We start from the raw sequence: 11,903 nt of genomic DNA on the forward strand, positions 1-11,903 counted from the left end.
CATGCCTGTAGTCCAGTCCCAGCTACTTGGGAGGCTGAGGCAAGAGAATCACTTGAATCCGGGAGGCGGAGGTTGCAGTGGGCTGAGATTGTGCCACTGCACTCCAGCCTGGCAACAGAACGAGACTCCTTCTCGGGGGGCGGGGGAGTATGATGAAAAGAAAACATGTGAAGAGCTGGAAAATTAGGACCAGATCAGAGAATAATGTTTACAGTATATGAGAAAGGAAAAAAAGTCGATATTTGTGGTCACCTTGAAAGGAATTTATGACAGTGTAGTACCTGATTCCAATTCAACAAAAGATGGAGAGTTTTAAAAAACTATTAAAATATAGCCTTTCTTTTTTGTTTTTGTTTTTTTTAAAAAAGACTTAAATGCTAGACACTGGTATGACCTAGAGAAGAGCAACTGATTAAGAAAAATCTGTAATGATTAAAATGAAGTCACTGCTCAATATAAATACCAAGGGAAGATGAAGTAAAAAGAAAAGAACTGAAAGGGAACAAATCACAGACTACAACTGTTGTATTTTGAAAATTGTATTAGGTATCACTACATAAAGTAAATAAAAACTCTTAAGTTAGAGTGCAAAATGAAAGCGCCTTATTGTTTTAAAGGTGCAAAAGCAAAATATCGCAAACATTTTCAATAGAAAACTGATTTATAAATCCATTTATAGAAGATCAAAAAACCAATGTTTAATATCAACTTTAACTATAAATAACTAAGAAGGAAAAAACTGTGCTCCATCCTTCTGTTTCTGTTTCAACGTCTATGTCTTCTGCTCCTTGCCTTTTGGAGAAAATATTGCGTTGTAAGGCTGACGTCTTTTTGGGCGAGGACAAGGATCAAGATCTTCCTTAATATAACCTTAAAAACAAACCATAAACTTAGAAGACTGTATGTGCAACATGTATTTCTTTCAGCTTATATCTAGTAAACATTTCTTATTTGATGCTTTGTAAGTTTATATAATTCTTCTGATTATTAGCTTTGTGATGCTGATGATTGATCTCACTATTTAGCATCAGTTTCCTCATTTATAATAATGATAGCAGTAAACATTTACCAAATGGTTGCACACATCATCTAACTCACATTCCTTTGAAGTAGTTTCTACTATACCTGTTTCACAGATGAGGTAATAGAGACACAAGGAAGTTAAATTACTTGTTCAAGTTCACAAAGCTAGCAAGTAGAGGAGCTGGGACCTGGCCCAAGCTCTTTCTTATTCCAGAACCAGAATTCTTAAACACTTTCCGATTCTGCCTCCTATAGGTAGTTGCAAAGGGGGACAAAGTGCTAAACATGAACTCTATTATAAATTTCAGGTACTTATCAAAAACACTTCTTACGTAGCTATTTCAATAGATGACAATCCCTCTATACCCTTCAGACTATTAGATCTCCTAAGGTGTCTCTAAGTATGTAATTTTCAGGGGAAGTAGTTGCTCTGCCATACGCATAGGGGTGCAATCACAGGCTCTATCCAGACTGATTCTATCTGGTGACCAGGCAGTGAGATATCACATCAAAGGTGACTCAATCTAGCTTAATAATGGGGAAAGCAGAAACACAGTGAAAGCTGTCAGAGAGTTTGCATCTTTTGGAAAAACTATCCTACCGTTAAACATCTGGAGCTTCTCTAAAAGTGAAGGTCTCTCTCTCTCCTTGTGCAGTTAAATCATCAGAACTCTTCATTGAGAACAGTTGCTTTTCAAAATTAAATTAAATTAGTTGTTTTTTTGAAACAGGTTCTTGCTCTGTTGCCCAGGCTGGAGTGTAGTGGTGCAATCACGGCTCACTGCAGCCTCTACCTCCAGGGCCTAAGCAATCCTTCCATCTCAGCCTTCTGAGTTACTGCTGGGACCACAGGCATGTGCCATCATACCTGGCTAATTTTATTATTTATTTCGTCTAGACCCAGGGTCTCACGCTGCCACGGATGGTCTTGAACTCCTGGGCTCAATGGATCCTCCCATCTTGGCCTTCCAAAGTGCTGGGATTACAGGTGTGAGACACTGTGCCCAGCTGAGAATAGTTTCCATAAGATGGCAAGGCTGAAATGAAATTCTGGGTGGTATAATTTTATCATTTGCCATTTATTTAATGCTATTTTTTCTTCTAGTGGGTAAAAATTTTAGATATTTATCTATAACTGACACACACAGGCCTAAAGCCTGAGGGCTACTAATTAATTAAAAAGTCAAATCATAAATATTCTAAACACTACTATACTTTTCAATCACATACCAGAAGACACATCCCGTTTTCATAAAACTCAGTATTTTTTTTTAAGACAAGTCAGGTACAGTAGTGAGAACGAAGGGAAAGAGTAAAAGGAGTTTGATCTGTAACTGAACGATCAACTGAGATAACTAATGGCCTCTGGAACAGCTAAAGTCATTTTGGCTGGGTGCAGTGGCTCATGGCTGTAATCCCAGCGTTTTGGGAGGTCAAGGCAGGAGGACCACTTGAGGCCAGGAGTTCCAGACCAGCCTGGGCAACACAGTGAGACCCTGTCTCTAGCAAAAAACAAAACAAAAAAGTGCTGGGTGTGGTGGCACATGCCTGTAGTCCTAGCTACTTGGAAGGCTGAGATAGAAGGATAGTTTGAGCCCATAAGTCGGAGGCATCAGTGAGCCATGACTGTGCATGCCACTGCACTCCAGCCTGGGTGACAGAGTAAGGCCCTACATTAAAAAAAAAAAAAAATCATTTTGATGATAGAATGAAAGAGAAATTGTTTTTTGAAATTTGGTAAAGCAGAATAATATAAGCACAATCACATTAAAGTGATATAACCAATCTCTAATTCCAACTAAATTACTGAAGAGTCCTTTTATCTTTAGGAATGTTTTTATGTCACAACACTAGCACCCAACCTGCAGAAAAGGTAAAGAGAACCATAGAAAAAAAGGTGCATGTTCACATTTGGGCATACACAGTATTTTATTTTATTTTATTTTATTTTTTTTTGAGACGGAGTCTTGCTCTGTCGCCCAGGCTGGAGTGCAGTGGCCGGATCTCAGCTCACTGCAAGCTCCGCCTCCCGGGTTCACGCCATTCTCCTGCCTCAGCCTCCCAAGTAGCTGGGACTACAGGCGCCCGCCACCTCGCCCAGCTAGTTTTTTTTGTATTTTTTTAGTAGAGACAGGGTTTTACCATGTAGGCCAGGATGGTCTCGATCTCCTAACCTTGTGATCCGCCCGCCTCGGCCTCCCAAAGTGCTGGGATTACAGGCTTGAGCCACCGCGCCCGGCCAGTATTTTATTTTATTATCTTATTTTATTTTATTTCTGAGACAGAGTCTTGCTCTGTCGCCCAGGCTGGAGTGCAATGGCACAATCTTGGCTCACTGCAACCTCCATCTCCTCGGTTCAAGCGATTCACTTGCCTCAGCCTCCCGAGTAGCTGGGACTACAGGCGTGTGCCACCATGCCTGGCTAATTTTTTGTATTTTAGTAGAGATGGGGCTTCACCATGTTGGCCAGGCTGGTCTTTAACTCCTGACCTCAGGTGATCCACCCGCCTCGACCTGCCAAAGTGTTGGGATTATAGGCGTGAGCCACTGTGCCCAGCCAAGTATTTAAAAAAATTAATTATAAAATGTTACAATCTATACTCTCACCTCTTTCCATACAAGTCTGAGTGGAAGGAAAACCAACTTCCCAAAAATTCTCTGGTGTGTTGGGTGGAATGTAGCGGAATCGGTGTCTTGAGCAGGAAGCCAACTTCTTTTCTCTTTCTTCTGCTGGCATATCTGCATAATACTAATAATAAAAACTGGTAAGTTTTTTCACTGAAGAATACTAAATGGAGTGTTATGCTTATTGATTATAAACTAGAAGCTAAAAAAGCCATTTACTAAGATATTCAGCATTCTAAGGAAACTTAATCCTCACTGATGATACTATTAGTAATTAATTCTTACAGACAGTATTGATGTTAGTCTGTGAAGTGCCTGCTTCACTGATGAGAAAAGGAGCTTGTATCACAATGTAAACCAATAAAGTGCTTCCTTCATCAATAAAGTCTTGCAAAGAAAAGAAAAGCCAGTTGAACTTGACAGTGTGCTTAGTGATACAGCGGATTTATACACTGGTAGAAAGTCTTTATCCTTATTAGGCCAGTAACAAAACTTCAGAGGTCTACATGTTTCTTAATTGTTATTTGAATATGATGTGTGTTTCAAAATAATCTTCCTATCTCTATGGTTTTAAAAAATAATTTAGATCTGAATGTTGTAGGCTCCATGAGTTCTCCCTTTAAGGTTTCAGTTAGGATCAAGAGCATACTATTTTTTTTTTTTTTTTTTTTGAGGCAGAGTCTCGCTCTGTTGCCCGGACTGGAGTGCAGTGGCCGGATCTCAGCTCACTGCAAGCTCCGCCTCCTGGGTTTACGCCATTCTCCTGCCTCAGCCTCCCGAGTAGCTGGGACTACAGGCGCCCGCCACCTCGCCCGGCTAGTTTTTGTATTTTTAGTAGAGACGGGGTTTCACCGTGTTAGCCAGGATGGTCTCGATCTCCTGACCTCGTGATCTGCCCGTCTCGGCCAAAAGCATACTATTTTTTGGCAATTGTGAAAACAAAGAATTTGAACTTCATGCACACAAGGATAAAATTATATGTAAAAATTATACAGGTTTTTAAGGCCTAGACTTAATGAAAACAAAGCAGTAGTATAAGGTTTAATAGAACATAGATGGACAGAATCACTTTTTTTTTTTTTTTGAGAGACAAAGTCTTAGTCTGTCACCCAGGCTGGGGTGCAGTGGCATGATCTTGGCTCGCTGCAACCTCCCATTCCTGTGTTCAAGTGATTCTCTTGCCTCAGTTTCCCAAGTAGCTGGGACTACAGGCATGTGCCACCACGCACAGCTAATTTTGTATTTTTAGTAGAGACGGGGTTTCACCGTGTTAGCCAGGCTGGTCTCGAGCTCCTGACCTCAAGTAATCCACCTGTCTCAGCCTCCCAAAGTGCTGGGATTACAGGCGTGAGCCACCCAGAATCACATATTTAATCCAGCCAATTCCTTCACTTTACACTTGAGAAATTGAAAATGAAAGTGGTAATTTGCTAAAGATATCACCTATTGAAAGTGACAGACTTAAAACTAGAATTTAAGTTTGAAGTAAAAGCTTTTAATACATTTCTATTTTACATAGATTAAAGGCTTTAAAGAAGTGTGAAACAACTTTATGCAGGTATCTTTTTCATCATTCTCACTGCCCTAAGTTTAAGCCTTTGTTACCTTAGTCTGGGCTTTGGGATGAAATGACCTTAGAGAATCAGGGATTACTGGAAAAAACACTGCCACTGAATGAAAACATACTTGAGAAACAGTAGTCGGTCAGTGCAGCTGTAAGATGGCAAGCAAATGGGTGAGTGGTAGAACAGGAAATCAGAGAGGAAGTGCAGTGCCAGAGGTTATTGTCTTGATAAGGACTTTAGATTCTTTTTCTTAGTGGGATGGGAGGACACTGAAGGATTTTGGGAATGACATGATTTAACTTTCATTCTAAAAAAAGGCCATTCATTGCTGAGCTGAAAGTACATTGTTAAGAGATAAGAATGAAAAGTAAGAGAATGAGGACAGAAGTACATGGGAACTCTATGTACTTTCTGTATAACTTTGCTGTGAACCTGTAACTGCTCTAAAAAAAATAAATATTTATTTATTTTTTTGAGATGGAGTTTTGCTCTTGTCGCCTAGGTTGGAGTGCAATGGAGCGATCTCAGCTCACGGCAACCTCTGCCTCCTGGGTTCAAGCGATTCTCCTGCCTCAGCTTCCCTAGTAGCTGGGATTACAGGCATGCACCACCACATCCAGCTAATATTTGTATTATTAGTAGAGACAGGGTTTTATAATGTTGGCCAGGCTGGTATTGAACTCCTAACCTCAGGTGATCCACCCGCCTCAGCCTCCCAAAGTGCTGGAATTAGAGGCGTGAGCCCGTGTGCCCAGTCAAAATAAAAGTTTTAGAGTAAAAAAAAAATGACCGGGAGAGCACTCCGAAGCTATTACAATTATAAAATGTTGGCCGGGTGCAGTGGCTCACACCTATAATCCCAACACTTTGGGAGGCTGAGGTGGGCATTTCACAAGGTCAGGAGATCGAGACCATCCTGGCTAAGACAGTGAAACCCCGTCTCTATTGAAAATACAAAAAAATTAGTCAGGCGTGGTGGCGGGTGCCTATAGTCCCAGCTACTTGGGAAGCTGAGGTGGGAGAATGGCATGGACCCAGGAGGCAGAGCTTGCAGTGAGCTGAGATGGTGCCACTGTGCTCCAGCCTGGGCAACAGAGTGAGACTACATCTCAAAAAAAGAAAAAAAAATTAAAAATGTTGCCTTGGTCCAGGGCATTAGTGGTGGTGATAGTAAGTGGATGGATATGGGATATATATATATATATATATTTTTTTGAGACAGAGTCTCACTCTGTTGCCCAGGCTGGAGTGCAGTAGCCAGATCTCGGCTCACTGCAAGCTCTGCCTCCTGGGTTCACGCCATTCTCCTGCCTCAGCCTCCTGAATAGCTGGGACTACAGGTGCCCGCCACCTCACCCGACTAGTTTTTTTTTTTTTTTTCTATTTCTTAGTAGAGATGGGGTTTCACCGTGTTAGCCAGGATGGTCTCGATCTCCTGAAATTGTGATCCACCCGTCTCGGCCTCCCAAAGCGCTGGGATTATAGGCTTGAGCCACCGCGCCTGGCCTGATATGGGATATATTTTGAAGGAAGAATCAATGAATCAATGGGGTTTGTTGATATGTAAGTTATTGAGATGTGAAATAAAAAAAGTAGTGAACAACTACAAGATCTCAGGACATACAGGAGACTCAGTGGTGAGGTTTGGGAATTGAGGGCAGATATTGTATGTTTGTTTTTGGACACGTGAAATTTGAGATCACTATTGCAGATCCACATGAGTATTGCACACTCAACTTGTAGAATAGGCAATGGGATACATTTCAGAACTGCAAGCTTATAGTTAGTATTTAAGTACATAGGACTGGCACTTCCACTTCTGTTTATGATTGAGTAACAGAACAGATTCACCCTCCTCCGTAAATTAACTAGAAAAACTAAAATGTACACAATAATGTTTTGCAGAGATTGGATAACAGAAAGCACAGGAAATGATTATTGAGAATGAATGCAACTTAACAGTGTTTCTATCAAAATAGCTTTTTTCTAACTAGTAGGATTAGTTCTAGATCATAGAATTATGGATATAACTAAAAATCAGAGATTTACTCAATGCGGACCATTTCTTTAAGAAATCATGATATATTGAATTTGTGTAATGAAAACTCATGAACTCACATTATAGGCTTTTGCTTGTATTGCCAAACTGCTTTTCAAAATAGTGATCCCCATTGTTAGTACATAAGAGCATATTTTTACCCAATGCTTACCTGCATTACAATCTAGTCATACTTTCATATATAATTTTAATGTGCTTGGTTATCAAATTTTCTAGCCCATAGGTTAAAAAGGAAATTTAAAAGGGGAATTAAATTGCTGAAGGCAGGCATCTGAGAGCTAATGGACAAGGGAAGAAATAAAAACAGCATGTTCCAGGTCAAAATAGAACCTGCCTGGGACTATTTAGTAAAAGGACAATCAGTACAGTTGGCCTTTCACATCCCTGGGTTCTATATTCATGGATTCAACCAGCCATGGATCAAAAATATTCAGGAAAAAAACCTGCATCTGTATTAAACATGTACAGACTATTTTTCTTGTCATTCCCTATGCAGTATAACAATTATTTACATAGCATTTACATTGTAATAGGGATTATAAGTAATTAGAGGTAATTTAAAGCATAATGAAAGAACGTGCATAGGTTATAGGCAAACAATATGTCATTTTGTATCAGGGACTTGAGCATCTGTGATTTTAGTATCCACAGTAGGTCCTGAAGCCAGTTTTCCACAGATACAAAGGGATGTCTGTACCAGCTACTTCAACATCCAGACAGCCAATGTATAAAAGGAAAAATGTAAGTGTTTAACTGTTTATTCATTGTATCTTACTTAGGAAGAAAAATGTTTGGTGCGGTGACTCACACCAGTAATCCCAGTACTTTAGGAGGCCGAGGTGGGTGGATCACCTGAGGTTGGGAGTTCGAGGCCAGCCTGGCCAACATGGACCCATCTCTACTAAAAACACAAAATTAGCCGGGCATGGTGGTGCATGCCTGTAATCCCAGCTACTCGGGAGGCGGAGGCAGAGGCAGAGGCAGAGGCAGGAGAATCGTTTGAAGCCGGGAAGTGGAGGTTGTGGTGAGCTGAGATCAAGCCACTGCACTCTAGCCTAGGCAACAAGAACAAAACTCTGTCTCAAAAAAAAAAAAAAAAAAAAAAGAAAAGAAAAGAAAAGAAAAAAAGAACTTGGCTGGCCATGGTGGCTCCCATCTGTAATCCCAGAATTTTGGGAGGCCAAGGTGGCTGGATCAGTTGAGGTTAGGAGTTCGAGACCAGCCTGGCCAAATAGTGTAACCCTGTATCTACTAAAAATACAAAATATCCATGCATGGTGGGATATTCCAGCTACCTGGGAAGCTGTAATCCCAGCTACCTGGGAAGCTGAGGCAGGAGAACTGCTTGAACCTGGGAGGTGGAGGTTGCAGTGAGCCAAGATCATGCCACTGTACTCCAGCCTGGGCAACAGGGCAAGACTCCGTCTCAAAAAAAAACCCAAAAAAACAAAAAAACAAAAAAAGAACTTACATTGGTGGTACCAATTATTTTTAAAAAATTAAGAGCGTACCTAATTTCCTGAGAATGCTGGTGAAAATAATGCTTTTTTTTTTGAGATGAAATTTCACTCTTGTTGCCCAGGCTGGAGCACAATGGCATGATCTCAGCTCACTGCAACCTCCGCTTCCAATTCTCCTGCCTCAGCCTCCTAAGTAGTGGGAGTACAGGCAACTGCCACCATGCCCAGCTAATTTTTGTAATTTAGTAGAGACGAGGTTTCACCAAGTTGACTAGGCTGGTCTTGAACTTCCGACCTCAGGTGATTCACCCACCTCGGACTACTACCAAAGGTTTCCCTAAATAGTATATGTATAGGAGCATTTGCTATAACATAACACAAGGGGCAACAACTAATGCAAATACAGAAAAATGGCATGAATGTCTTAAGCTGGCCATAAGAACCAGGGCTTATGCCCCAGACTCACATAATCTAAGAGAGGGTTTTTCATCTGTTTATCTCTCTCAGGTCACAGCCAGAATACTTTTTTTTTTTTTTTGGAGACCATCTCGCTCTGTCACCCAGGCTGAAGTGCAGTGTTGCACTCTCCGCCTCCCAGGTTCAAACAATTCTCATGCCTCAGCCTCCTGAGTAGCTGGAATTACAGGTGTGCACCACCACACCCAGGTAATTTTTGTATTTTTTTAGTAGTGGTGGGGTTTCGCCATGTTGGCCAGGCTGGTCTCGATCTTCTGGCCTCAAGTGATCTGCCCTCCTCGACCTCCCAAAATGCTGAGATTAGAGGCATAAGCCACCGCACCCAACCCAGAATACTCCTTATTCCTTCTGTTATGCCTGGCTCAAATAAGAGGTTTCTATAACAAATATGGTTTGTATATGTGATTTTAAAATCATGCATTTATTATCTATAAAGTCATACTCAAAAAAAATTACTATTTACATTAGTACTTACAATTTCACATTCCTTACATGTGTGCCCAAGTAGTTTTCTTCTCTCCTCTTTTTTCCGAACCACCTCAATATGAGGAAAATTTTGCAAGCTAGTCTCTCTGGGGGAAAAGTGAATTAAATTAACAAAGCTGAGAATTCAGAGGAGAAATAATCCCCAAAACATTCATTCATTTTATTTGAAATGCTTATTCAGTATGTTAGAAAAATATTGCTTCATCACATACTTATTAAGTGCTTATCTTAAATACACCAAGTATTTTTATGGGTATTTTTTTCTAACTAAAAAAAATAAAACTATTTACTATCCAAAGTGATCTGGAAATTCAGTATAATCCCCATCAAAATACCAATAATGTTCTTCACAGAAATATTTATTTATTTAGAGACACAGTCTCGCTCTGTTGACCAAGCTGGAGTTCAATGGCATGATCTTGGTTCACTGCAACCTCCACCTCCCGGGTTCAAGTGATTCTTGTGCCTCAGCCTTCAGAGTAGCGGGATTACAGGTTTGTGCCACCACGCCCAGCTAATTTTTTTATTTTAGTATAGTCAGGGTTTCACCATGTTGGCCAGGTTTCTCTTGAACTCCTAACCTGAGTTGATCTGCCCAGCTTAGCCTCCCAAAGTGCTAGGATTACAGGCGTGAGCCACCATGCCCAGGCTTTCACAGAAATATAAAAGACAATCCTAAAACTAGTATGAAACCACTAAAGACATAGCAATAGCAAAAGCAATCCTGAGCTAAAATAATAAAGCTGGATGGGCACAGTGGCTCACGTGAGGTGAGGAGTTCGAGACCAGTCTGGCCAACATCACGAAGCTACGTCTTTATTAAAAACACAAAAATTAGCCGGGCATCGTGACACAGGCCTATAATTCCAGCTACTCAGGAAGCTGAGGCACAAGAACAGCTTGAACCCCAGAGGCAAAGGTTGCAGCGAGTGGAGACTGCGCCACTGCATTCTAGCCTGGGCGACAGAGTGAGACTCTGTCTCAAAACGAAAACAAAAAAAAACCATAGCTTCCAAATTTTGGGGGAAGGTGATTTAAATAATAACAACTCTAGTCCTCCTACTTGACTAGCTTTGCAATTATTACACTCTTTCTCTACTATAATATCACTGTCTCAGTGAATCAGCTCTTTGTATGGTGGGAAAAAAAGAAAAAAACCACCATTGGGGCCGGGCTCGGTGGCTCACGCCTGTAATCCCAGCACTTTAGGAGGCTGAGGTGGGCGGATCACAAGGTCAGAAGATCAAGACCATCCTGGCTAACACGGCGAAACCCTGTCTCTACTAAAAGTACAAAAAATTAGCCAGGTGTGGTGGCGGGTGCCTGTAGTCCCAGCTACTCGGGAGGCTGAGGCTGGAGAATGGCGTGAACCCAGGAGGCAGAGCTTGCAGTGAGCCGAGATTGTGCCACTGCACTCCAGCCTGGATGACACAGCGAGACTCCGTCTCAAAAAAACCAAAACAACAACAACAACAACAACAACAAACCGTTGGATGATTACAATATTTTGAAAGGAATCTTTTTTTTTTTGATCAGTAGGCTTAAAATATTTAGTAAACTGTGCAGTAAACAGATGTGCTGTCATCCAGGCTTTCTTGTCCTATTTCTAAAGTACAGGCACAGTAGATTTAGCATAATTCTTCAGGGTCCTAGGATTTTCGGAATGGTAAATGAGCAATGGCTTCAACTTAAAGTCACCAGCTGCATTAACCCAAACAAAAGTCAACCTGTCCTTTGAAGCTCTAAAGCCAGGCACTGGTTTCTCCTCTCTAGTTATCAAAGTCATAGACGGCGTCTTCTTCCAATAAAAGGCTGTTTCATCTACACTGAAAATCTGTTGTTTAGTTCAGCTATGTTCATCATTGATCTCAGCCAGATATTCTAGATAATTTGCTGCTACCGCTTCTATATCAGTACTTGCTGTTTGCTTTGTAGTTTTATATTATGGACATGGCTTCCTTCCTTAAACCTCATGAACCAACCTCTGCTAGTTTCAAACTTTTCTTCTGCAGCTTCCTCAAACTAAAGAGAGTTAGAGGTTTGCTCTGGATTAGGCATTGGCTTAAAGGAATGTGGTGGCTGGTTTGATCTTCAATCTAGACCACTGAAACTTCCTCCATATCAGCACTAAGTCTGTTTCACTTATTTTTTTATTTTTATTTTTTTATTATACTTTAAGTTCTAGGGTACATGTGCATAACGTGCAG

General features: G+C 40.9%; 1 protein-coding gene across 2 annotated transcripts in view; it reads right to left on the reverse strand.

The window, feature by feature from the left end:
- Positions 1-523: 523 nt before the first annotated feature.
- The window catches only part of RBBP8 (RB binding protein 8, endonuclease), a 103,316-nt gene continuing 91,936 nt past the window's right edge, over positions 524-11,903 (reverse strand). For both annotated transcript variants that reach the window (XM_023207796.1, XM_023207797.2), the window contains exons 17-19: positions 9,686-9,782; positions 3,632-3,773; positions 524-870 (exon numbers count right to left, since the gene is read on the reverse strand). In XM_023207796.1, coding sequence (XP_023063564.1) covers positions 773-870; positions 3,632-3,773; positions 9,686-9,782 — 337 coding nt within the window. In that variant the 3' untranslated portion in view covers positions 524-772. The remainder of the gene's footprint in view (positions 871-3,631; positions 3,774-9,685; positions 9,783-11,903) is intronic.

This window comes from Piliocolobus tephrosceles, chromosome 18 (assembly GCF_002776525.5).
Source record: "Piliocolobus tephrosceles isolate RC106 chromosome 18, ASM277652v3, whole genome shotgun sequence".
NCBI classification, from domain to species: domain Eukaryota; kingdom Metazoa; phylum Chordata; class Mammalia; order Primates; family Cercopithecidae; genus Piliocolobus; species Piliocolobus tephrosceles.